This window comes from Scardinius erythrophthalmus, assembly GCF_964197995.2.
Source record: "Scardinius erythrophthalmus genome assembly, chromosome: 25".
In the NCBI taxonomy this organism is placed as follows: Eukaryota; Metazoa; Chordata; class Actinopteri; order Cypriniformes; family Leuciscidae; genus Scardinius; species Scardinius erythrophthalmus.
The window spans coordinates 17,263,627-17,290,409 of NC_138245.1; the positions used below are offsets into that span (position 1 = coordinate 17,263,627).

General features: G+C 36.7%; 1 protein-coding gene across 1 annotated transcript in view; it reads right to left on the bottom strand.

The window, feature by feature from the left end:
- Positions 1-39: 39 nt before the first annotated feature.
- sfmbt1 (Scm like with four mbt domains 1) overlaps positions 40-26,783 on the bottom strand; it is a 29,162-nt gene continuing 2,418 nt past the window's right edge. The window contains exons 2-21 of the mRNA XM_081357097.1: positions 25,649-25,707; positions 25,260-25,354; positions 21,809-22,052; positions 21,120-21,208; positions 19,609-19,861; positions 18,833-18,930; positions 16,592-16,693; positions 14,570-14,729; positions 13,623-13,705; positions 11,014-11,140; positions 10,622-10,735; positions 10,433-10,475; positions 10,281-10,351; positions 10,007-10,149; positions 8,271-8,380; positions 6,478-6,653; positions 5,626-5,804; positions 4,833-5,057; positions 2,466-2,594; positions 40-1,830 (exon numbers count right to left, since the gene is read on the bottom strand). Of these exons, the coding sequence (XP_081213223.1) occupies positions 1,690-1,830; positions 2,466-2,594; positions 4,833-5,057; positions 5,626-5,804; positions 6,478-6,653; positions 8,271-8,380; positions 10,007-10,149; positions 10,281-10,351; positions 10,433-10,475; positions 10,622-10,735; positions 11,014-11,140; positions 13,623-13,705; positions 14,570-14,729; positions 16,592-16,693; positions 18,833-18,930; positions 19,609-19,861; positions 21,120-21,208; positions 21,809-22,052; positions 25,260-25,354; positions 25,649-25,673 (2,607 nt within the window). The 5' untranslated portion in view covers positions 25,674-25,707 and the 3' untranslated portion in view covers positions 40-1,689. The remainder of the gene's footprint in view (positions 1,831-2,465; positions 2,595-4,832; positions 5,058-5,625; positions 5,805-6,477; positions 6,654-8,270; positions 8,381-10,006; positions 10,150-10,280; positions 10,352-10,432; positions 10,476-10,621; positions 10,736-11,013; positions 11,141-13,622; positions 13,706-14,569; positions 14,730-16,591; positions 16,694-18,832; positions 18,931-19,608; positions 19,862-21,119; positions 21,209-21,808; positions 22,053-25,259; positions 25,355-25,648; positions 25,708-26,783) is intronic.

A 26,783-nucleotide genomic window follows, 5' to 3' on the forward strand; every position in this document is an offset into this window, starting at 1 on the left:
TTTTTTAATCAGTTTACACAAAAAATATTATGCAGTACAACTGTTTTAAAAAATTTTATTGAGCAGCAGATCAGCCTATCAGAATGATTTCTGAAATATCATGCGATAATGAAGACTGGAGTAATGATGCTGAAAAATTCAACTTGGCATCACAGGAATAAATTACATTTTAAAATAAATTAAAATAGAAAACAGTTACTTTAAATTGTAATACTATTTCATAATATTACTGTATTTTTATTCAAATAAATGCCACCTTAGTGAGCATAGGAGACTTCTTTCAAAAAAACGTAATAAAAATCTTACCGACCCCAAACGTTTAAACGGTAGAATACACAAGAGAGACCATATAATTATAATGCAACATTTACCTAAATGTTAATGGTCTATAAAGGCATATTCTAATCTTACATTTAGTTTTTTTAAGACCCCATCCACTTTCTTTAAATTTGCCCCCTGAAAAAGAAACCAAAGGCAAGATTCTGTTCATTTTATTTTCTTTTAAATAACATTTTCCACCAACATATAATCGAAAGTAAAGCAATATTAATTCAACGGGTGAAAAACAGGAACTGAACAAAACGGAATGTGGCAAGACGAGGTTCCAAATTCATCTTTCTCATTCCAGCACAAATACTCAAAGAAGGGAAATGGACTGTTAAATAAAGGAAAGGGAGACTGTTGCACATCTCATTACCAATTCAAATACAATCCACAGATAATAAATCAAATGATTCCATCTGGTTGTGTAGGGGTATAGCTTTGCAATGCAAGACCAAACCAGTTATTTAGACCATTACAACATAGAGGCCCCTGAAATGATTGAATGCAGTACTTGCATTTAAACACAGATGCTGCATTCTACTTGAAAAATACTTTTACAAGCAGACAGGTTTGTAAGAATACAAGACTCTTTTCAATTTGGTGTTGTTGATAGACCCTGGATTCGCCACAATTCATATTTTCCCTATCACAGTCAGTGACATAACCTGAAGTATTTGTGTGCTTATGTCTTAACCAACACCTCATTACTTTTTATTACTTTGCACTTTTATTTAATAATGCATCATTAGGATGAGCAAATTCTTATTAGTATTTACAGAAACCAAAATGGCAGCACTTCTTCTTTTGCACTGTTGTGTTAGTGTAACTCCCAAGCTGTTATAGAAAACCAAACCGAAATGGGAACATTAAAGCAGTCCCACTAAAATTAACATCTGGTTATTTACAGTATTTACATTAACACTCCCGTATGTACAAGTTTGCATACCACTTACAGTACATGGGCAATTTATTTATTTTTTGTGCTTAAGGTAATTGCATTGTCATCCGCTCTACAGTTAATAAAGTTTTTTTTTTTTTTAAAAACAAGTAAAGAGCTTCGCTTACTGTTGCAGACACAGTTCCTCCAACCCAGATCTTTAAAAAAAGATCAAACTAAACACTAATCCAGGCTTATTTTGAGATGGAGAGCCCAGCTGTAAAAGTACCAGATTGACCCTGTTGAAAAACGCCCCTCCAGTAGTTAATCTCAACTGCGCCTGCTGAAGAACTAATGGTACAGGAAGCGTCTAAAGCGCTAAGTGATTTTAAAGGTTCTATGATCCATAGAGCAAAAGGAAGATCGCACATATTAGGAAAGTCACCTAAAATGTCAAATGCCCTACTCTTCTCTGCAGAAGGTCACCCTCAGCTGGCAAACTGTTGGTAAAATGCCAGCTTGACCCGCTCGATGTGATGGCACAGCTTGATGGCAGGGCCGAGCTTCAGGTCCATACACTCCTGTACAGTGGGAAGGTTCAACAGAAGCAGCGCCTGACCGTCAATTTCCTGGAAGGTAAATGAAAAAGAGTTGAATAATATACAGATGTAGGATCCTAAATGAAGACTCACAAGCATGTGAAGCAAAAGATGTAGTTTAATCTATTTACACCTAGTATAAACATCTGTTTTAGGTTTAGATGTGGCCCAAAGCGTTTTGCGATCCAATTATTATTATAAAAATATCCTGGCCACAAATTAAGAATTCACTATTGCACTAATTTGCTCTCTCATTTTAGGTAAATCATGGCCACTATTTCACTGAATTAAAATGAGGAGACAAATTTAGACATACGTCGTCATGGCCACAATTGATCTAAAATGAAGCAAATTATTAATTAATGGCCACGATATTTGTCTGTCATGTTTGGAGACTTCGCACAAAGAGCCGACACTAATCCGGGTGCTTCCCGGACAACAATGAAAGGCAGTCTTCTCTCCTGTCAATCAACCATTACTCTAAGACAAGAGGTTTCATTTTTGGCATGAAATGCAGCAGCTTTAAGAGGAAATAAAAGTCCAAAGTCCTAACATTTACTATTTTCTGCTGCACATAGGTGGGCACAGGAGATTACTACTAGGTATAAACAGCGATTTATCTTATCTGACCACTTGTGATTGGATGTTAATGTGTGTTCAATTACTTGATCCATAAAGATGCGTGCCAGCGGAGCGCAATCAGTGGTCCTGATGAATCGCACAACATCCGTGACACTCCATTCCAGTGGACTGCTGTCCAGACACAGCTTCTGAGGCGCTTCTGTACGTGGACTCTTCAGAAGAGACACAGCAAATCAGTCAGTTATCATATACAAAACAAAAATACAGTACATAATACCACACTTAGGCCGCGTGTCCACCAAAGCGTTTTTAGCCAGCTGAAAACGCTAGGCGCTCTGCTGCGAACGCCTAGCTGTGGGCGCTTGATAGCGTTTTGCCAGCGTTGCGTTTTTTTCAGTTGAGACACTTTGCTTGTTATGATACGGAATATCCGCGAAAGTGTTACTAGTATCTCATTTCACAAATACTTTGTTTCTGTGTTGATTCTATATTAAAATGTCAATACAATGTAATGTATTTTCTCTGGCTCTTGTTTTAAATGATTTTGTTCCATTATTATGCTTGTTGTTGTCATCTGTTGACGTACGTTGTACAAGCAGAATCATGTGGCGGACGCGGTTGGTCGGTGTGGTATTAGTCCCGCCCGTCCTACACTGTGATTGGACGGTTGGGTAAAAAGTGACAGTGATGAGCGCAGCGTTTTACCCAAAGTTGAACATTCTTCAACTCTCGGCGACCTGTAAAAAACGCCGACCGCTCAGCGCTTCAGCGTGAAAAAGACGCTCAGCGCCTCGTTACGCTCATGGCGTTTTAAAAACGCGGCGCTCCCATTGAAAACAATTGAAAAAATACGCCAGCCGCGAGTAAAAACGCTTTGGTGGACACACGGCCTTAGACAGTAATTTTCCTAAACATTAAAAATATAAATTTTATATAGCATTTCTTAACTTTTCTGACTCTGAAGCTCTTCATTGTCGAAGATGATATTTGAAGGGCCACATGATATTTCCAATTATTCAAACCTACAAAGTTCCGCACATGACATTAGGGCTGGTCCTAATACCATTTTTTGAGCTTCGAAGCTTCGGTGGGAGATAAAAATAATAATAATAATAATAATAAACGAGGCTCAAACATCCATATCGTAACAGACATGCCTGTTTGTTTGAGCACTTCCGTCAATGAAACAACACACTAAAGCCTGTAAAGCATTGAAATAAATATCAGTAAATAATAGTAACTTAAATAATATTATAAAGTTAAATATATATTTAAAAAAAACTTTTTATATTTCCACACAAAGACGCATGATATAGCCTAAGCCTACCGCTCTGCACTGACGTGAGTGAAGATTTGGGAAAAGAAACAAGAGATTCCACGTACACATTAAAAATGGCTAAGCTATATAAGATAATTGTAAAAAAAAAAAAAAAGAGTATTGTATTTCGGCATATTTTATAGTGTAAACATTTTCAAGCGCGAATGAGAAACGTTTCGAGGGGGATGCCGGGTGTGCAAAAAAAAACAAAAAAAAACTGAATATTCGAATCCCAAAATTGAAAATCGAATACCAACCCACCGAACGAATATTCGGGTCCAGCCCTATGAAAAAAGATATCCTGGCCACAAATTAAGAATTCCCACAACTTATTAATTAGTGGCCACATTGCACTAGTTCATTCTCTCATTTTAAGTAAATCATGGCCACTATTTCACTGAATTAAAATGATGAAGCAAATCAGTATAACGTGACTAGAATTGTCAAAGCTCATCACTGTCAAAGACAAAGCTGCTCAGTTTGAGTGGCAATTTAAATTTATTTAAATATTTTTATAAATATTATAAATTATATTTATAATAATGGTATTTCATTCAAATTATTAAGTAAAATAATTATAAATAATGAAATATTTCTAGTACTTCTGCTGTAATGACAAAGCTGCTCATTTTGAGTGGCAAATTTAAATGTATTTAAATATTTAATAAATATTTGTATATTGTGACTAGAGTTTTTATTTTCTTTGCTCATAATTTATATCTATTATTATATTTTAGAGCTTGACATTACTAGAAATAAATTATATTCATTATAAAACTTTTCTAGACTTTTAAATTTTTTATTGATTTTCCATAACTTTTACAGGTCTGGAAACCCCAAAATTCCCTCATAAATCTGTGTTTTACATATAAAAATGACATTTGTTGAGAGAACAAATTACCGTAAAAAATATGATATCAGCCTTTAATATTGATTTTAGTTGTCTTAATTTTAAAGCATAAAGCATATGTAGTTCGACTTTAAATAATTTAAGCCATCCTTCAACTCCCTTGGAAGTGTGCTGAGGCCCCCAAGTGGGCCCCGGAACCCTGGTTGAGAATCACTGCTCACTGAAATACTGATATATATGATTACATCATCATCCAATATTTATAGACTGCCGCAGTGTTACCTTGGGTGAAGGAGGTCTGTTCTCATCATCCGAGCAGGAAGGCGAGCGAGCTTTGCGCCGTTTGCGTGTGGGACGGGGGGTTTCTGGAGGGGAGGGGGAGGGAGTGGCGGGCTGCGACTTCTTCTCCGAGTATTCGGAGTCATCCATCAGCTCGTCTTGCAGCTCAGAGCCTGTATCTTCACTTAGAGAGTCATCCTCATCCAGATCTTCCTCATCACCACTGCCCTGTGAGGCCAGACAGTGACATTAGTACACATCGTAGACAAACTGCAACATATTTTGATGCTAGCCTACATAAATTTAATATTAACAACCGAGATGATCACTTTGATGCTGTGGTGGTAGAACATCTGAATTCTGCTTGTGTGTTGAATCTTAATGGAAGTGACATTTACTCTGAGCAAATGTTTCAACAGATTGTGCATTTCACATTCTAATGACCACATTAAAACAGATGGAGGAAGATGGTTCTTGTTGAGCAGTTAATCTGATTCTGAACAGATTTTATTTTGTATTCAGTGTGGTCCAAAAATCTGAGACTACATTGAAAATCTGAGTTAAAGATTCTAAAGCATTATGACGTAAAATGAAAAAGAAATGCATACGATTCTGCACTATTTTTAGGTCACTAATCAAAGCTCTGATGTTGAGCATGGAAACAATTCTTAAATTCACTCATTTCTATGGTGATGATGTTTAGAAATGGAAACATTTGTATTAAATAAACTAAATGCAAAATAGAAGTATTTTCACCAGTGGTTTCAGACTTCTGCAACCGCGTAGCTCTCGTTACCTGAGGGGAACCTGCCGGAGTGTTGTCGACTGAAGCAGAAGAACGCCTCTTTTTGTGGACGAAGAGCTGCTTCCTCCTCTTCCTCCTCCTGCCTCGTCTCTTCACACCTCCCTCTAAGTTGGAGTGTCCGCCGGGAGGTCGGCCCACACGCCTGCTCTTCTTCTTCCCATAGTAATATGCTATAAAACAGGTATTGTTAGATTCACAAAGCAACTTAAACAGCAAGTAATTTATACTATCATGTAATTTAAATGATTTATATGGTTGAATTCCACAAAACTTGTCCAAAAAAAAAACGTTGGGTCATATTTCATCCCAAAATCAAAAGAAAGAAATAAGAAATTGTATTTTATATATTTCTCATGCAAAAACAACACAGACAAAACAAAAACACAATGACTCTCATTGCTGTAATGTGAACAAAAATAATATATTATTTAAATGTTAGTGTTTATAGATCATATATGGGATAATATGATAATATATGCTTTAATTTATCTGATTTAAAAATAAATAAATACATTTTGTATTACAATAATCATTTTACTGTAATACAGCAAAAAAGGACAACAAATCTAAAGAGAATCATTGAAAATAATAGGAATTACAAAAAAGTACAAAATACACATAATGGTGATAAATGTTGTATTTGTCAAATGTCATTTCTCTCCTTTTTTTTTGGTCATGGGGGGATGAAATGTGACCTGGGAGTGATTTCACAAAATTTGCAATTTAAATATCTGCAATAATTTTATCTGGAGTAATAAATGTACTGCACCATCCATCCAGCAAGCCAATACCATAATAAAATAGTGATATAAACATAGAGAAAGTAGCTGAAGTGATGCTCACTGTATTTGGTTTTGGTGAGCACAGAGCAGTTTTCCGAGCAGCGCTCCAGGACCATCCGTGGGCCAAACAGGTTGGGACAACACTCCAGCTTAATGCAGGTTTTCCGACAGAAATCGGCCACCTGGTCTGCTGTGCGAACGATCTCTACCGTCGCTCTGTAGCTCTTCCCTTTGTACCTGTGAAGCACAGACTTGTCAGGAAACCGAGAGCAAACTATTTATGTCAATCATTGAATCGTAAATTATTATATGCATTGATAAAACCAGTCTGAATAAACCAGTTTTGTGAGGAAATAGCTTATCATTTAATGAATCGATTCATCTTCGACATCTTTGCTCCTCAACATTAGTTTTGGAATTATCTATATTTTTTGAGTTTACACCAAACAAAATGCTGTTTTATAAGAGAAGTCACAGACAATTACGAGACAGGTATGATTCAGTTTACGACACTTCTCATTCTCTTCTATGGTATCAACAGTGATTGACTGTCGCACAACTCTGAAAGAAATTCATTGACGTCAAGGCTGTAATTGGTTATTAAGGCACACGTGATCCAGGTTAGCTGTTTCGCTTTTTCCAATGGTAGAGTCTCTGACTAGCCTGGTTAAAACCAGACCATTCTCAGTAGTAACTGAGTTATGGTCTGGCAAAGCTCCTTTAATAACTCATTTCCAAAGGGGCGTCACCAACGGACGTCGCTCAAATGCCTCTGGGCACAACTGGATAGACCTAAAACTCCTAAAACCAATCAGAGATCGTCATGTGTAAAGCCATATGCTGCGTCCCAATTCGCCTATGTTACACTATGCCATATGTACTCTTTTTGTGAAGAAAATGTATTTACTTTTGAATGTGTAACAAAAAAGTAGGCAACTTTGGGTCATCTGACTTCGTCATCTTTATCGGACGGATCTGTCGCGTGCATCCCGTCATGTAAACTGCCCTGTCAATCATCTTGTCACAGTTAAAATCCTCTATTAAATCTAATATCTTTTCCTACCGTTTCGGAGAGAAATGTAGGAGCACGTTCATCTGCCAGTGGGTCTTTCATGGAGACTGTCCAATTTGAATATAATAATGCATTTAAAAGCTGGTGCGCTTCACCAACGGACGTCGCTCAAATGCCTCTGGGCGCGATAGGCTAGACCTAAAACAAATCAGAGCGATCGGCATGTGTAAAGCCCGCCTCAACGTTTCTGATTGGTGCCTTGATTTCTCGGCATGGGGAAATGGACTTGAATGAGCTCTTTGCCAGACTTACTTGCAGAGCAAATCTAAATTTGCCGGAAGTTGTCTGGGTTTTCCCAGGCTAGTCTCTGACCCTCTTATCTCCCAATAATAAGACCGTGGCTGAGTCCGAAATCACCCCCCATTTCATACGTTAGTCCACTGATACTGCTGACTTGAAGAAGTGAATGAAAATGAGTGAGGGAATTCGGACAGCCGTTGATCGTACATCAGCTGTACACTTGTTATTGCAGTGCAATGTAGGATAGAATGAGTGCTCTCAATAACACCCACTATGGTTTCAGACACCACTACAAATAGATGTCCCTCAAATAATGCCCTATTTGAGGGTATGGGGCGATTTCGGATTCAGCCCATCTCTGGATCCGCTACTTTTCTTCTTCTATCCTTCCAAGCAAATATCCTGTAAATGACATGACTCAGTGCTGCCCTCTGAGGTCTGGTAGAGTATTGTACTGTGCATAAGTTGAATGCGTGCATCCACGTTTATCCACGGTTGAGTATACTTTGAAAGCTGCGCGAGGTCGAGCAGAATATACTCACTTGGCTTTAAGTGTCTCTCCGTGACCCTGCCAGCGGCCCTCCTGGTCCAGCTGCAGCTCTCTCAGTACTCGGCTGGGCTTATAAGCTGAATTTATCAGCAGTGTTAGCACCTGTACAGGACACAGGTCAAGAGGTCAGAATAAAAAAAAAAAACACAGCAAAGGTATTTGCAAGTCCAAAATGGAATAGTTCTGACTCCAAATATCGAGTAGTGGTCAGAACTATGACAAAATGGAGATATTTTGTCTATTAATGCGCTATAAGTTGCTATGACCTACAGTTCGACTAATGAAATAAATTCATAGCAGGATAATTATTATTTTCTATTATATTTATATTACATATTACAGATTTTACATCTGTAATAACAGATTTAACATGCAAATAAACTAGGGCTATCAATCGGTTAATTTTTGTAATTATTATTATTATAACTATTATTATGATTATTATTAATTAAATCAATTTAAATTATTAAAACTTTTTTTTACACTTGTTAAAATTTGATTGTACTAAAACTAACAAGTTAATTTATATCCCTAAAATAAACATATTTATTAAAATTTGATCTTGGTCCTTTATCATACTTTCATTTTATAAAACCAATAAGCCACTTGAGTATGTGCATTACTGTCATTTTACCACAGTTAAGGGGGTTTTAGATACTTAGCACATTCATCTAGTTTTCCATACAAGTTTTCGCAGGATAGGAAGTTAAGACTTAAAATACTAACTATAATAGAAATGCTATACTATATTAAAGTCCCCCGTAGTCAATAATTTTATCCCTTATTTTTGGTCAACAAAATGACACATTTTTGTCCTGTGAAAATAGTTTTTCATACATTAAAATAGCTTGAATGTAACTCTACACCCTTGCTTCGTTTAGTATACGTGAATCATGAATATGCAAATGAGCCCCGCCTCCACTTACTCATACAATGTCAGAATACCTGATCCCCTCGGTCAACTTTACTGTATAAACGTTGCACAAAGGCAAGTGGAAATACTGGCTTAATTCAGCAATATATGTTTGAACCAGAAACTGATTCATAAGAAGTGGAAGAGCAAATTATACAGGCTCGTCTACAAGTCTATGTCTACAAGAATGGTAATGCATTAAATGTATCGCCTTTGGCTTGACTACGTTATCAAACAGCTAATAACGTGTTAATGTTACACAAACCATGTTCTCGTACGTTCGCCATCTCAGAGTGAGACAGTTGCCTTCTAAAAATCAGCACCCTTAGAAATCCTTTGAACAACTCAGAACGTCAGTGGATAAAGGCATATTGTTCATCATAACATTGTAATATACATCATATACATACTTCACCCACTATATTGCAAAATGTACCTGATTTTTCATATCAACAGAAAAATATACCGGGATAACCTGGCTTCTCGAGCCCCCCCTGCTTCGCACCATAGTTAATAATATGCTAAAGCCCGCCTCACGTTGACTGAATTGGTTATAACATATTTGTGGCGTAGAGGACAGAGGCGATTTCAGAAGTTTTAAGGAAAAAATACTTAGCAATAGTGCTGACTTATGAATTTACACATGGTTTGTCTTTAAGCATATTAAAAACACCACATAGACAACATTAAAAACTTGATTTTAACCACAGGGGGACTTTAATAACATTTACTCAATTGGATACCTCCCATGTTGTTGCCAAAAAAGACACACACATTTAAATACTATTGCAAACAAGCAGTCTGTTGTGGCTAACCTCCTTCAGTACCAGGACACAGTTCCCAGGTCCCACACACTGGGGCAGCTCTGCAATACGGCCCTTATTGAGGTAGGGCCCTGAGAAGCAGCGATGGTTAAAATAGATCTTAGGGCAGCAGTACTTCCCATTCGCCTGGCCTCCTGGTGGCACACAAACAAGATTAAAATAGTACTGTGTTAGAGAGCATTGAGATTTTATGACCGTGTAAACGTCTGACAAGGAAGACTATGATGCATTTGTAAGATTGTTCAGATGTGTATCTAGCGCTCACCCATCTCAGCCTGATTGCTGTTAATAAGTTGTTTGGTAGTATCAGGTGAGGAGTCTTTGGATGGTACCCGGCTGTGATGAAAGAGATAAATGAGTGTTTTTCCATTATCAAACTACTTGAACTCAATTTTAACACTTTTGTGTCTTACTTACTGTTTCTCTGGCTGAACAACCGCAACCTTCTTCTGTTTATCTACTGCAAATATCACATAAAACATGAATTTAAATGTCTTACCAAGCCAATGTGAAAAATAAATATCAATTTATGGGGTAATTTGTGTGCACAGCACTTTGGCATCATGAACGTTCTCTGAAATCGAGAGTTTGTGCTGTAACACTGACCTTTGGGCTTGGAAGGGTGCAGAAGAGGATAGCCATTTGTTTCACACCAGCTCACTGGGAAAATATCCATGGAGTCTGTGTGAACTATGATCTCTGGGACGGCTTGCTTCAGACCTGAGCAAAGAGTGGGAGGAAAAGATATGAGACAGACAAGCTAACCTCCTTCAGTACCAGGACACATGCCTACTGACTAATCCTCATGCCTACTGACCTTCTATGATGTCTATAAAGGGTTAAGCCTAGTCTTAAATTAGTCTGTTACTGGTCTTGCTATTTTTAATCAGGGATTCAGCTTGGTTAGTATCCTCTGAAGCCAGTTCAAGGACACTGCATAATTAGTTTTGGTCATTCAGAGCTACCATGCTACAGAGAGAAGAATGTTGACATCACACCTTCCAAACGAATCCACATGTGTTGACCTTTGACCTTGGTAACAGTTGCTACGTGAATGTTTTCAGGGCAGAGCGGATTGATGGCCTCCAGCATCATGGATTCTTTGATGCACTGATCAGATGGGTCCTACAAGGAAATTGAAAAGTGATTGAATGTCAGAAAGTCACATGACCAACAAAATGTCATCAATAGCTGAGATTTGACAAGTTTTGCAAAAAATTCAAATAATTTGTAAGAAATGAATACTTATTTTACAAAAGATTTCTATTTTCAAATAAATGCTGTTATTCTGAACTTACGTATCTTACGTATTCTGAAAAAACGTATCATGGTTTCCACGAAAATATTAAGCCGCACAGTTGTTTTCAACATTGCTATTAATAAGAAATTTATTGAGCATCAAATCAGCATATTAGAATGATTTCTGAAGGACCATTTGACACTGAAGACAGCTTTGCCATTACAGGAATAAATTACAATTTAAAAAATACAGTGCTGGTCAGAATTATTTGCCCCCTTGGTATAAATATGATCAAAGATGGCTGTAAAAAATAAATTGTATTGTTAATCCTTTTGAGATATATATATATATATTATATATATATATATATATATATATAACATTTTTTTTGCAATAATCTAACCTTTCATTGAAGTAAAAGAATTGAAAGTGGGTAACACATTATGAAATAAATGTTTTTCTCCAAAACACATTGAGAACAATTATTTGCCCCCTTTTATTAAATACTTTTTGCAACCTCCTTTTTCCAAGATAAACAGCTCTGAGTTTTCTCTTATAATGCCTGAAGAGTTTGGAGAACATCTGACAAGAGATCAGAGACCAATCATCCATACAGAATCTCTCCAGATCCATGTTGGCGCTTCTTCTCTTCAGTTCAGCCCACTCATTTTCTATAGGGTTCAGGTCCTGGGACTGGGATGGCCATTGCAGATGCTTGGTTTTGTGCTCAGTGACCCATTTTGGTTTTAGTTTTTGGATCACTGTCCTGTTGGAAGATCCAAACATGGCCCATTATAAGATTTCTAGCAGAGGTTGTCAGGATTTGATTTCTTTTTATCTGTTGGTATTTGATCGAATCCATGATGCCATGTATCTAGCCCACAGCATTAAAGATACAGCAGAGTATTTCATTTTACACATAGGGTACTTTTTCATCCCTGTGTGCACCAAACCCATCTTAAGTGTTTGCTGACAAAAAAAAACTACTTTTTTTTTGTTGTTTCATCTGACCCTAGAACCCGTCCCGTTTGAAGTTCCAGTTGTGTCAGTTACTTTTCAAACGTTCTATGGACAGATGAAACAAAACAAAAAAAAGAGCTTTTTGGCAGTAAACACTTAATATGGGTTTGGTTCATACAGGGATAAAAAGTACCCCATGTTTAAAATGAAATACTCTGCTGTATCTTTAATGCTGTGGGCCTAATTTTCTGCCAGAGGTCCTGGACATCTTGTTCAGACACATGGCATCATGGATTCGATTGACTGGTAACAAATACCAATAGATAAAAAATCTAAACCTGACAACCTCTGCTAGAAATCATATAACGGGCCATATTTGGATCTTCCATAAGGACAGTGATCCAAAAACAAACATCAAAATCAAAACAAAAATGGGTCACTGAGCACAAAACCAAGCATCTGCAATGGCCATCCCAGTCCCAGGACCTGAACCCTATAGAAAATGAGTGGGCTGAACTGAAGAGAGGAAGCACCAACATGGATCTGGAGAGATTCTGTATGGATGATTGGTCTCTGATCTCTTGTCAGTTGTTCCCCAAACTCTTCAGGCATTATAGGAGAAGACTCAGAGCTGTTATCTTGGAAAAAGGAGGTTGCAAAAAGTATTTAATTAAAGGGGGCAAATAATTGTTCCCAATGTGTTTTGGAGAAAAACATTTATTTCATAATGTGACCCCCCCCCCCCCCACACTTTCAATTCTTTTACTTCAATAAAAGGTTAGATTTTTTAAATAAAATATCAAAAGGATAAAGACCAGCACTGAATTAAAATAGAAAACAGTTATCTTAAATTGTAATAATATATCTGTATTTTTCATCAAATAAATACAGCTTTGATGAGCATAAGAGACCTCTTTCAAAAACATTAAAAATCTTACCGACACCAAACTTTTGAAGTGTAGTGTATATAAAACAAGTATAATATTAACATGCTGAAAAAACTAATCAAAAACACTTATTTTACAGATAAACTAATTACAGAAAAATGACTAATGTCTTAATCATTATTTTTATTAATATTTTATTTACAATTATACATAAATATTTCTTACAAATTATTGTCAATCAAAATCCAATATTTTATCAGAAATATTAAACACTTGTTTAATTGACTGATTATGTCCAACTAATTAAGTTATTTTAAATTTTTTTTTTTATACCCCAAATTTGAAAAAAAAAATAATTTTAATTCAAAATATAAAACATGTTAAGCATAAAAGATAGGTATTGATTACATTGTATGTATAAACTGCATTTATGTATTTTTTTTAAATAAATTAATAGATCTGGATAAAATGACCATCATGCCATTTACCCATCTTTAAATACGCAGAAGGAGAAACTCACTGGAGGAAAGCATTGCTGTGGGGCTGCCTCAGCCTCGCACTGCTTTAGATAGTCCGCCCAGTCAAAGTCCTGACCTTGGAACCCTACAAACACACACACGCACACAAAGGTCAACAAGTGCACCTGAGAAACTGTTAACTGCATGACTGTCTCCCTAATCCCTAATATACATATATATTACAAAATAACTGAAACGCTAGAAGAAACAAGACTTTAACTTTGAAGTAAATCACAAAGAGAACCCCAATGGCAATTCAAAGGATGAACTAATCTATATGTTGATTGGCAATTAGTAGCATGTGAGCCGTAAAAGAGATCTAACAATGAACGCTTTGATATGGCAGCGCTTAAAGCAAGAGGTCAAATAGTGTTTCCAAGACCAAAACCATTGATATATTTATACAACTGAGTATAACTTCTGCATCAAAACAAAATGTTGAATCGCATTTATTGATTTCTTATCCAGATGGGATTATGTTTGGAAAAGTTCAAAAGCCTCAAGTGTGTTTCCAGCTGTTAAAATGGGGATGGATCCATAAAGACATGGTCAACCATCCCACACCAGCCATTAGGTCTAATGACTGCTCTGCTGGGCAGTATAACTGCCAAGGAATGAGGCTGTTTTTTCACGACAGTAAAAGCACTGCTCACTCTTGTGTTCATATTCACAGGAAACCAATGTTTCATGGACAGCAGGATGAGCGAAATGCTTGGTGGCATATCCAATCACCAGATATTATCTAAGTTATCCTGCTTGAGAACAATTATGCAATGTTCCCTACAGACAGTTTAGGAGTTGAAGGACTGCGTTCCAAGAAATTAAGCTGTTCTGAAAGGAAAGGATGTGCCACCTTCCCATTATGTCCTTTTTATTAATATTTGATCAGTCATTTGTGTTATTTCACTTTCTTTACTATATACTGTATATGACGATTGTATCTCCAGACCTGGAGGAGGGCTGAGCTTGACTCCGTTCTTTAGACTCCACTGCGTGGGGAAGATTCCCGGACTGTCCCTGTGACAAAGGAAAGAGCGTCCGCCTCCCTCTTTCTGTGCCTCATCTCTCATGTCGTCCATCCGTACCAGAAAGAACTGATCATTGAATACCTGTCTCACACACATAAAAAAAAACAGGTAAATCAATACAGCATATGTACATAAATGAAGCTAAGAATAAGAGCACGGGTCTACAAATGGTTTTCCTGTTCATCCTGATCTCAGTTATCTGGAATACAACCATGTTTATGGAAAACACCTGCCCTTAAATGTAAAAATCACACAGAAAATAATATGCGTCTGCATGTATACACCGTTTTATATATACACATATAGTATATACACACACACACACACAAATAATATCAAATGTACATTAATTTTTACACAATGTAATCAAAGGGTTAGTTCACCCAAAAATGAAAATTATGTCATTAATGACTCACCCTCATGTCGTTCCAAGCCCGTAAGACCTCCATTCATCTTCAGAACACAGTTTAAGATATTTTAGATTTAGTCCGAGAGCTTTCTGTCCCTCCATTGAATTCCTTTATTCCACTATTCATTTCCTTTTCTCTGGGCCTCGAGTCTTTTCACGTTGTATAACTGCGTAGCGCGTCTGTGTTGTACGTCACACGTAGGCTCACTATTGGCCGACGCTGGTCATGTGTGTGATTTGATGACATACAACACAGATGCGCTACGCAGTTATACTACGTGAACTAACTCGAGGCCCAGAGAGAAGGAAATGAATAGTGGAATAAAGTCGTTATTTTTGTTGTTGTTTTTTGCGCACAAAAAGTATTCTCGTTGCTTTATAAACTTAAGATTGAGCCACTGTAGTCACTTGGACTACTTTGATGATGTCTGTATTACCTTTTCTGGACATGGACAGTATACCGTACATACATTGTCAATGGAGGGACAGAAATCTCTTGGACTAAATCTAAAATATCTTAAACTGTGTTCCGAAGATGAACGGAGGTCTTACGGGCTTGGAACGACATGAGGGTGAGTCATTAATGACATAATTTTCATTTTTGGGTGAACTAACCCTTTAATGTTCTATTTATATAGTATAAAAGTATACAATTAATTTATTCCGAATAATAACTAAAGGCAGTAACAATTTAAAATATAATATTTTAGTAGTGAACTGATGTTTAGCTGTTCTTTTTAATAGTCTACTTATTTTCATCAGTCATCAAGCTCACTAAACCCTGATCGCAGACACAAATATGTACCCCAACCTGATTGCTCACTAAAAAAAAAAACACAGTCATCATGTTCTCAGGCCATTTCAAGTTTGATCTTGAAGAGACATAAAGTGGTGATATCTAAGTGGGTGAGTTGTTTACTTTTTAATTTGTCTTCCCATTAACACCATCATTTTCTTCATTCCAGCCGTTTTGCGAACACGCATGAAAACAAGAGGCAGGATTTATCGCATGAACCAATCATAACCGATCATATCCAATCATAACACGATGGAGGCATTGCCTCATCTCACTTGACTTCTATTCTTTCCCTATTCATTCTCAATTACCAAACCCACTGCACCCTATTGACCTTTTGTAGCCCCGCCCCTTTTCAGCGCTGCACTCATTGTCTTTTGTCTTCCGTCTGTATTTTCACAGCGATCTTACGTATTTATGAATGAACAGCTCGTTTTAAAATCTCACCGGTGTTAAGACATCTGCTTTAAACGTTACAATCCTCATGATAACTTTTGTAACTTTTAATAAGTAAATCCACTTCACCAGCTAATTACCAGCTAATAGCTAATTATCAGCTATGTTTTATAACTTAATCAAATCAACACTGAATTTGTCTGTTACAGATCTTTATTTATTAGCAATTCTTCTCAGCAAAGTATTAGGGTAACAGTCCCAAACTACAGCAGTTTAGTGTGTCGACCACATTTTGGAGGAAATGAGAGGATAGGGGAGGTACTTTAGAGTCCATTACGATACCTTGGCCACAGTGGCAGGACTGATGGTGAAAGGAGTTGCTGGGTCCACAGCTTCCAGCTTCATCCCATCAGTAAAGCAGTGCGGAGTGATGGCTGATCTGTCCTGAATACAGAAACAAGCATATACTCCATCAATATGACTGAATAAATTAGAAAGAAAAAATAAAGTAGAAACAATAAAGTGGAAAAAAGGTTTTTCTAGCTGTTTCTGAATTAATTTCATACCTTGATATGTTGGCTGTTTGTAATACAGATCGCAATACAAATAATACAGAAATATATAAAAGCAAATTAAATTAAACTGTGGGAGGGGGGTATATTTCTTTAAGGATACTTTTTTTTTTAAGTCATTTTGAAATGACAGAAAACTTGGAGTAACTTTAAACTATTTAGTTTCTTAAAAATAGTATGTAAAACAGAGTACACCCTAATGAAAATAAAATATATTTCCCTATATATGAAAGATCAATATTATATGGTTTAACAGTATATTGGAAAATATACAGAATAATATATTGTGTTAATATATTACAATTGAAAAATACATAAGGAACTGGCGCTTTTCATATGGAAAAATATGAGACTAATATATCATAATGTATGTAATTTCATATTCAGTAATACACTTCATAATATATCGATGTATATGTGATCAGATATGGTGCTGCATGTGTAATATATTGCAGATATATTTACTTATGCAGCATAAACACACATATATAGACGAATGTAATATATTTCTTATATATTTTAATTATTTACTTTATAAATGTTTCATATTTTCAAGTTAGTTAGCAAAAGCACACCTGCATGTACTAAAGTATTTGGCCAAAGAGACTATCACTTTGCTGAAGAGGGAACAGCCATTACTTTTAATATCGTTAACCGAACCACAGGCTCTACTCTTCAGCACAATGGTAACCCCAAAAACTCAGACATAACAGAAAACCTTTTAAATTACAAAATAATACAACATTAAACACAAACAGATCTCCCCTCTATATTAATATTGAGCAAAACACATTAAATAACACTTAATTTTAGCATTTACTCTCCTTTAACAGTCAGAAGCAAAGCATGCATATTTACTATAACTTACATTCACATTTATATGGGAACATGTATGTGCAATATATGTACACAATAAAGGATATAACTGTGTGAATATTACATGCAATGCTATTTTTGTCTACATTTATAAATATTTAATATATATAGCCATACATGGTCAATGCATACATTGCAGTATATTGAAAAATATAAGCACTAGTTTCCCCTATATAGAAAAGTATTAAGGAATATATCGCATTATATTTTACAGTATGTTCCCACATATTTTTGTTCCGTAAGGGCATACAACAACAAACATTCCAAGCAGTAGGAGTACATTGTTGTCACATGACTTAACTATGTTGCATGCTTTATTCAGCAAGTAGCATCCAGTTACCGTCTTCTGCATTCTAATCTAATTTTGTGTCAAATGAATATTATAGAACAGGACTGTGATCAAATAACGTGTCAAGAAAGGGCTGATATTATTTATAAATCATTTGAAAGGAAAGGTCGGTATTGCAAGCAATGTGTTCTGTTGAAGCAAATGTTGTGCCATTAGTATTGCATGCTTATTAGGGATGTGACTATGGAAGTCAATGGGGACCATCAACTGTTCGATTAGCCATATCCTTCAAAATATCTTCCTTTGTGTTCAGCAGAAGAAAGAAGTTCATACAGGTTTGGAACAACTTGAGGGTGAGTAAATAAACTATCCCTTTAAAGTGTCGTTCACACACAATGTGTTTTTGTGTTCAAAGACAAAAGGCAGTGGAATAGAAAAACGCAAGGTGCATGGGTATACTTCCTTTTCCGGGTTTTGTCTAGTGCATACTTAAACGTGTAACTATTTTGAATGTGAGCCTGAACGAACGAGTTCGGTGCCTAGTGGACCTTTAGTTTTTGAAAGCTCAAATCACTCGCGCTCCGCTTCGTGTGACGTAATTTCCGTTATCAGCACAGTCCATTGATTTCCGTGCACAATGTCCCGTGCAGACAGATTTTTGTGTCCGAGCAGGGGGACACTAGGACAATCAACCTTGTGCAAGCTGCAGTTAAGTGCTTAGCTCAAGGGCACAAAGGTCACAGTGGATCTCCATTAACTCTCCACACCGAGAGGGCTCACACAAGCAAACTTAGGGTCAGAGTCAAGTTTTAGCAAACATGTGGTAGTTAATCAGTATTTACTGACCCTGTAAAACTCCTCGCTGATGCTGGAGTCCTGAGCCTGAGAGAAGACTGTCTTCTTCACCTCCTCCCATTCAGCTTCAGTGCGCAGGGAGAGCAGAGCTACAAATAAACATACACAAACACACATCAGCTCTCTGCTGACCTCATCATAAGTTTATCTTTTAAAAGCTAGTGGACTCTGATATAAGCCCCTGGAAACCCTTCCACCATCCACCAGTCTCCACCATTGATTAGCTAAACTGTAATATGTGGGTCTCCCAGGGTAAAAGTACACTAGATGTGCTTATGAGGACAATTCGAGGTACCTACCTTTTTGTGCATGATCTCAACCTCAGCATGGAGCAATCTAACTGATTTGCATATTAATAGGTCAGGAAGATTCAACTGTGAGTCCTGTTGGTCTGTTCATTTCACCGTATTCTGTTAGGAATCATCTAGCTACAGAACATGCAGCAATAACACCACAAGATCTACATTTATTATCAGCTTCTGCTTCTGTTTCCATGGTTTTAGCTGCACTGACCACTTAAATTTTTCAGAAGCTAGCTTTCAAAAGCGATACTATAGTGCCGAGCACATAAACCTTAAAAAAAAAAGGCCAGGCTAGTAACAAAATCATACACTGTGTAAAAAGCATCCTATTTTAAAAACTGTATAGTATACAGAATGAAACTACAAAGGTTTGGACTTTATTAAGTTAAATTACAAAGGTCTTTTAATTTGATGGGCCTTTCCAATATTTATAACAAAGATATTTCGAAATGATGAAACTCTCACCTGCAGGTGGTCTGAGAGTGCAGCTGTGCTCCTGTGCCCAGCCAGGTAGATGAAGCAGGGGGTCCAGGTAGAAGACCCATGTGATGGATTGGGCATCAGGGAGCCCGTCTGTGCCGGCGTATCGAATCCGCAAGCGCCCCCCTACGTTCTCCTCAATCACTGCAGACCAGACCACCCCAGCATCTTGACGGTCCACGAGCTCAACGTTTAGACCTTGACTTAACAGATCTATAGGATTACAGCCACGCTGGGCCTTCAAACACACACGCACAAGTAAAAAGAAAGCACAGATATACAGATAAAGTAATATGTAGCAACCATCAGGTAAAAGACAATTCTGTCAGGACCACTATCGTCAAATACGATTGGCAATTGCATACGGTTAGGATTGGCGGTATGGTTCTGTTCTGGGCAAGAACTCCCTGTGCATCCATTCAGCCTAGCATGGATAATAGCAGGGAGAGCAGCAATAACCCCCCTTAGGGTAAACAGAACAGAACCATGAATGTATTGCGGATTTCATTCATTCAAGATTTCAAAGTACAACATAATTAAAAAAATTTATTCTGATTCAAGGGGAATGCCATACTGGCTGGGCGAGAGGAGGAGCTGGGGATGGAGGAGGGTAATTCGCTCCTGAGAAACGCGATAGCTGCTGATAATACTGAAGGAGCTTATATATGTATACAGTGATAGGCGTCGTATTCCTATAAGTAGACGTGGATCAGCTGAGTGTCAGCTGATGCGAGCTTGACTAACGTGATCTGACGCTAACCTTACGTTTTTTTACTACTTAGTTTATATTACTGTTTGAGGATAGATTTAGTTTACAAAAAAACTTAATTGCAAATTATTATTTATTCTCATGATTTTAAAAGTCTCATTTCTTAATATTTTGTGTTAAGAATTGTACAGCACTTTGGGTAAACCTCTGTTTTTTTTTGTGTAAATAAACATTGAAAAACAAGTACGTACTGTACACCACCGTTCACAAGTTGTAAGTTTGATAAAGAAACCCGTAATATTGTGAAACATTATTAGAATTTAAAATAACTGTTTTCTATTGTAATATATTTTACATTTTTTATTTATTCCTGTGATGGTAAAGCAGAATTTTCATCAGCCATTACTCCAGTCTTCAGTGTCACATAATCCTTTAGAAATCATTCTAATATGCTGATTTTGGTTTTGAAAACAGTTGTGCTGCTTAAAATGTTTGTGGAAACTGTGATACAATATGTTCAGGATTCTTTGATGAATAGAAAGTTCAAAAGAACAGCATTTATTTGAAATAAAAAATGTTTTTAGTACTTTACTTTACTTTACATCAATTTATTGTGTCCTTGCTGAATAAAAGTTATTTGATACTTGATTCTGATTGGTCAACGGCAGCATTAAACAGTCAAATCATTTTGTGTAATGACTGTTAACTGTATATTTACATCAGTTTACTTTTGCAATAATGACCAACCTTCTATACATTTTTCTTACATTTAAGGCGTATCTCTTACCCCTTCCAGCAGACTAGCAGGTACACTGCAGGATTCAGCCAGAGCTTTCTCCAGCAACGCTTCCCAGTCCTCGTGTTTCTCCCGGACACCTGAGCACAGATTTCAGTGACATACAGTGGCAGATCTTTTAACAGACTATCCTGCTGACAGATTTATGCCATTTTGCACTTATGATGACTTCACCATTGACATGTTATTTTGGGCCATAAGTGCAGCTGTCAATAAAGCACAGACAGCTAGAAGCAAAATGCCAGCAACCATCTGGACTCCCCCACTCCTGTACATACAGCGCTCTATTCCAGGATTTTTTTTAATAAAAGAAGCTTTAAGTATTAAAATGGGTCCTTTAATAATTTCAGAGGAGTAAAGGCTGTGCCCATCAGCAAGCTGCAAGCTAAATAAAAGCCCCAACATAAACACCCTTCCCCCATTTCCTGAATATGCCCACAAATCGACAGTGAGCAACCACCTACAGGAATTAGCACTACGCTGCAAGCAACACCGCATTTGAAGTACATAAAGAAATATGCAAATGTGGATGATGCATACACAGCTATTCAGACCCAATAGCATAACCTCTGCAGAGCCTGAATTCAAATCATCTTCACCTATAAAGCCACAACATTCAATTAAGGTCTAATCAGCTTAAATCAGAAAGCATAGTGAAATTGCTCAGTCGCCATTCTCACCCTCAGGAGGTCTCATCGGTCGACCCTGCTGCTTGCTCCATCCGATGGGGTGCAGGTCGGCGGTCATGATGTCGCACCAAAAGTCGGCACGCCGGTCATCCTGGTAACCCTCATATCGTAGCAACAGCAGCTGTCCGCAGGTGGTGATTATCGTGGCCACCCAGTACGTTGTTTCTGATTCAGTACGGACACACACCTCAAGCTTCATACCAGGAGTCAGACCCGTCTCCAGGCCCTGGTCCACCTGAAAACGAAATCACCAGCCTATGATCACTAGTATCACTAGCTTTTATATTTTCAGTTTTCATTTTCATTTTAGTTAGTCATTTTATGCTCCTTTGTCATTTCAATTAGTATTTTTAATGTTTCTATTTAGCTTTAATACATTTTTTTATTTAAGTTTTAGTAAAATTAGTACAGTGTTATTTTAGTATTACTGTATTTATAAACTATTGTATTATTTATTAGTAGTTTGAATTGGCTTTTACTTTTTTTATTAGTTTGTTTTAAGTTTCTATTTAACTTTATTTGATTTTTAGTTTTAGTATTATTAGAACAGTGTTAATTTAATATTATTTATAAACTATTATATTATTTATTAGTAGTTTGAATTAGCTTTAACTTATATTTTCAGTTCTCATTGAAGTTATAGTAATTCTATGTTCTTTTGTAATTTTTATAAGTTTATATTTACATTTAATTTTAATTTTACATTTTTATTTAATTTTTAGTTTTAGTAATTTTACTAGTGTTATTTTAGTATTATTTATAAACTATTATATTATATTATTTATTAGTAGTTTGACAAAACTTTTACTTTTATATCTTCAGTTTTATCTTTTAAAAAAAGTTTGTTTTAGTCATTTTTTGTTCTTTTGTCATATTTATTCTTTTTTTATGTTTCTATTTAGCTTTAATTTATTTATATTTATTTTTTAAGTAATATTAGTACTTATTTCAGTTAAAAAATTGTATCTAATATTTATATTTTAATTAATTTATTAAATACATTTCAGCTTTATTTTAATAATTTACTTTTTTTTTTAAATAGTTTTTACTTTAAGTTAATAGTAACAACACAAAAATAAATTGTTTGATTGAAAAATAAATTGATTGTTTTGAAACAAACAATCCCCTTGTCTCAAATTGTCCGGCATACAGATCGTCCCACCCTTAACTACTGTTTGGGTTGGTTGGGATGCACAGACAAACCTACCAATGCATTAATTTTACTTGTCTTTGCATGGTAATTATTTTTTAAAGATCAGAAAATGACACTTCACCTTTTAATATTTGCATTAATAAGGACAATAGGGGCATTTTTGTCCTTTATGGTGACTTTTTGTCACATATTTTATCCATATAAACACATTGATGCCATCCATTTATGTCAAACATTTCAACTGAAATACATTTTTAATGTGAACTGACTGTCTATAATATAAACACCAAATATATTCAACAAATTTAGCCTCTGCAACAGACAGATATAGGTCATTCAGTGACCTCTGCAACAGCACTAAATCCATACTAAACCAAAGTATTATATAGAATATGATGAAATATATCAGTGTGGTTTAAAATACTTAAAATCAGAGGAATGGACTAAAAAGACTTTTTTGCCATTTGACTGACTATAAATACCTGGGGAATTATTATTTCTCCATGCCCTGGTTAATTCCTGACCCAGAAAATAAATTCTTTAAGATGTAAATGGTCACTTATTGGTCTTACAATTCCCATGAGAGTAGGAATACATCACTAATGTATAGAGAGTTAAACTGGGTGTTGACTTCAGACATTTGACCAATGTCATAAAGCGGAGTAAAATTCAAAAGGTGAATGACAGTTTTCTTGTATGCTGGCTTCAGTGCGGCTTATATTTCTATTTTTGCCATCGGACGTGACTGAAAAGCAATGTCTCAATAAAGGTTTAAAGGTCCCATATTGTACACCTTTCTGAAGTTTTATTTTAGGTTTTGATGTCCTTAAGAATATATATTTGCGGTATAAGTACCAAAACCCATCCCAATCATTTTTTACAGCTCCTTTCTCGGGAGCTCTGCTAAGAACAGGCCGATTTTGGCCTTTCAAATTAATATTCATGAGCCTCTCTTCTGATTGGCCTGTTGTTTTCTGAGTGACGCATGGCCAGGCCAACCACAGGTAACTAGGGTCATGTATGCTGTAGCCTGCTGTGTCTTGGTGATGCTCACCACAAGTAAGGTAAATAAAACACCTGTAATGATGGACATTGCTGAGGGAAATGTTATCCGGCCTTACGTTCGAGCCGGACTCAGACCCCGAATCGGCGACAACAGGAGACAAACAACCACCTCCTTACTTTCTGCGTTATTGTAAGAGTATTATAATTACCATTACATCAATGCTGCACGCAGATTTAACGTTAACGCTAATTTAAACTGTCTGTAAACAAACTCAATTCTTTTTATGGTCAAATTCGATTTAAATCTCCAAAATATGTATGTTAATAGCTAGTTATACACTGATTTTGAAACACTTAACTGCTTTATAATGTAAAGTTAGCAGACAGACTCCGAATGCAGTAAGCTATGTAACTATTGCTTTCCTACTGATACAGTACGTTAAGTTGACATGCAACAATTTCTTTTACAATGTTACTTTTTTCTGTAAAAGGTGTAACTTGTGGTAAATGTGCAAAGATGCCCACAGAACACAACAACATATGCTGCAGTTGACGCCCAAGGTAAACTTGTAAAACTATGAACTGTAGGGATTGCAGCATCTTTGAGGAGAAGCTTCTTTGAAAAAACGGCATTGAACTGAGCCTGACTGACGAAGCAGTCACTCGTGAAATATGCAGAACAGACGGTTAAGGTCGAACTAAATTGCTGTGGCGTTTCTGAATAAATAAACATTAGCCACTGTTCTCTTATATTAATGTTGTTCGGAAGCCTGTGCAATGATGTCCTGACGGTGGGCCGTGTTTGGGGCGGTGACTGAGTAGTTCTGACATCACATAAATACGGAAGTCACAACGGCTCAGCTACTTTAAGCAGGTTGTGTGCATTTGTCTGTGGATTGACTGTTTTGAAACTTATATGGTAGTTTCATAGCCCCCCTAGACCTCTGTTATCATGAAAAAAGCCAGGAAATTTCAGTTGACAACATGGGGCCTTCAGTAACTTTTTATTCAGATAAAAAGATTATTCAGTAACACCAAGTACATTAGCTGATAAAAGGTTTACCTTGAATGCAATGCAAGTTGTATGTAAATGCATAAAATTGTATAATGTATCGGTCTACTCCACCTGGCTGCATCCGCGTCATGGAAAAACATGTTTTTAAGCAGTATTTTATCACTTTCAAATTTGATTAAAACCTTTCAACTTTGTTCAAAAATATTTTTTTCAGTGTAAGATTCAGAATGGTGGTGTAGAACAAACACAGGATGGCCACATTTACTCACGTGTTTGAACGCATGATGAGGAACAGAAAGTGCCCCGGTTTCCTCCAGGTAGTCATCCCAGTTAAACTCGGACACGTCCTGACCAGAGTCCGCATCTGAAACATTAAACGACCACTAGCTCACACACCGCAAAGTCTGCTAAGCTCTTTCCACACAGCCTCATCACCTCAAATCAAACCATATCAACAGAGCGTGAAAGTGAATGCTATAAATAAAGTAATAATAGGCAGGAAATTTCACTTTGTGTCGAGGTAAACACTAAGCCAAAGCAATTTAAATATGCGCAATACAACGCTCAATATTGTATTTTTCAGGTTCAGAGCCGGTCTATAGTATTGTTTTTCTCCAATTTATTTAGCAACGGAGCACAAAGAACATAAATAGCTTACCAGACTCCAGCGCCTCAAGGCTCATGTCTGAAGCCCCAGGGAGGACAATCAAACCGCTTCTAAATGAGGGGGGAAAATGAGAGAAAAACAAACATTGAAACAAAGAGAGATAAATTTTGATTTTAGGATTACAATGAATTTACATGCGTTTCTATAAGTATTTGCCTGTGCGAGATAAACTGTGTGCGCATGACAAGACAGAAACATGAAGAGACTTGCACAAGCCACATTTTACACAGCCTAGTTCATTTAACTAAGTGGGAGGAGGAATCCTTAGTGCGCATCACCTTTGAGAAGCAAAAATGCACCATAATGCCCAGAATGGCTTTGCGAAATGAAAAATATTTGGTAGATTTGTTAAACAGATAGTTTACCCAAAAATTTTAATTCTGTCATCATTTACTCACCCTCATGTTGTTCCAAACCTGTATTGAGTTGAACACAAGAGAAGATATTTTGAAGAATATGGTTTAACCAATGGGAAAAAATACTATGGAAGTCAATGGGACTCATTGTTTAGTTTCTGACATTCTTCAAAATATCATCTATTGTGTTCAGGGTTTGAACAATGTGAGTGTGAGTAAATAATGACAGCATTTTCATTTTTGGGTGAACTATCCCTTTCACATCACCTAAAAAGCACATTAAAGTCTCTAATAAACCATATAGAGAGAAAGGGAGACCGAATAAAGATATTCAGCTATAAAATCAACTAAAAAAGCCAGAAGCAACTTTGAAAGTTGTTTCAAACTCAACATGCAGTTCGAAAAATGCAAAAAGAAAGAAAGCGGCTAACACAGTTGCATTAACACTTGTCTATTCATCCGGAGCCGTCAAGCTGTCTTTGTGAAGGTTGACGTCTCTATTAAAGAGAGTCAGACATTCTCCCTGACAGCCGTTGGCGGGCCACGACCCTCCTGCTCTGCTGGGATCAACTCTTTCAGCCCACCCCCCTTCACTCCAGCACCGTCCCAGAGCCCTGGAGCACAGCCCGGGCCACGGACACAATGTGCTGGGGGTCACGCTGGTCTCCAATAGGGATTGAAAAGAGCAGCCAGGGCTGTTTAAAAAGCCATGTCGCTGTCCCTCAGTATGATGATCAACTGAACTTTAAAGCATATTGAAAAGGAATTAC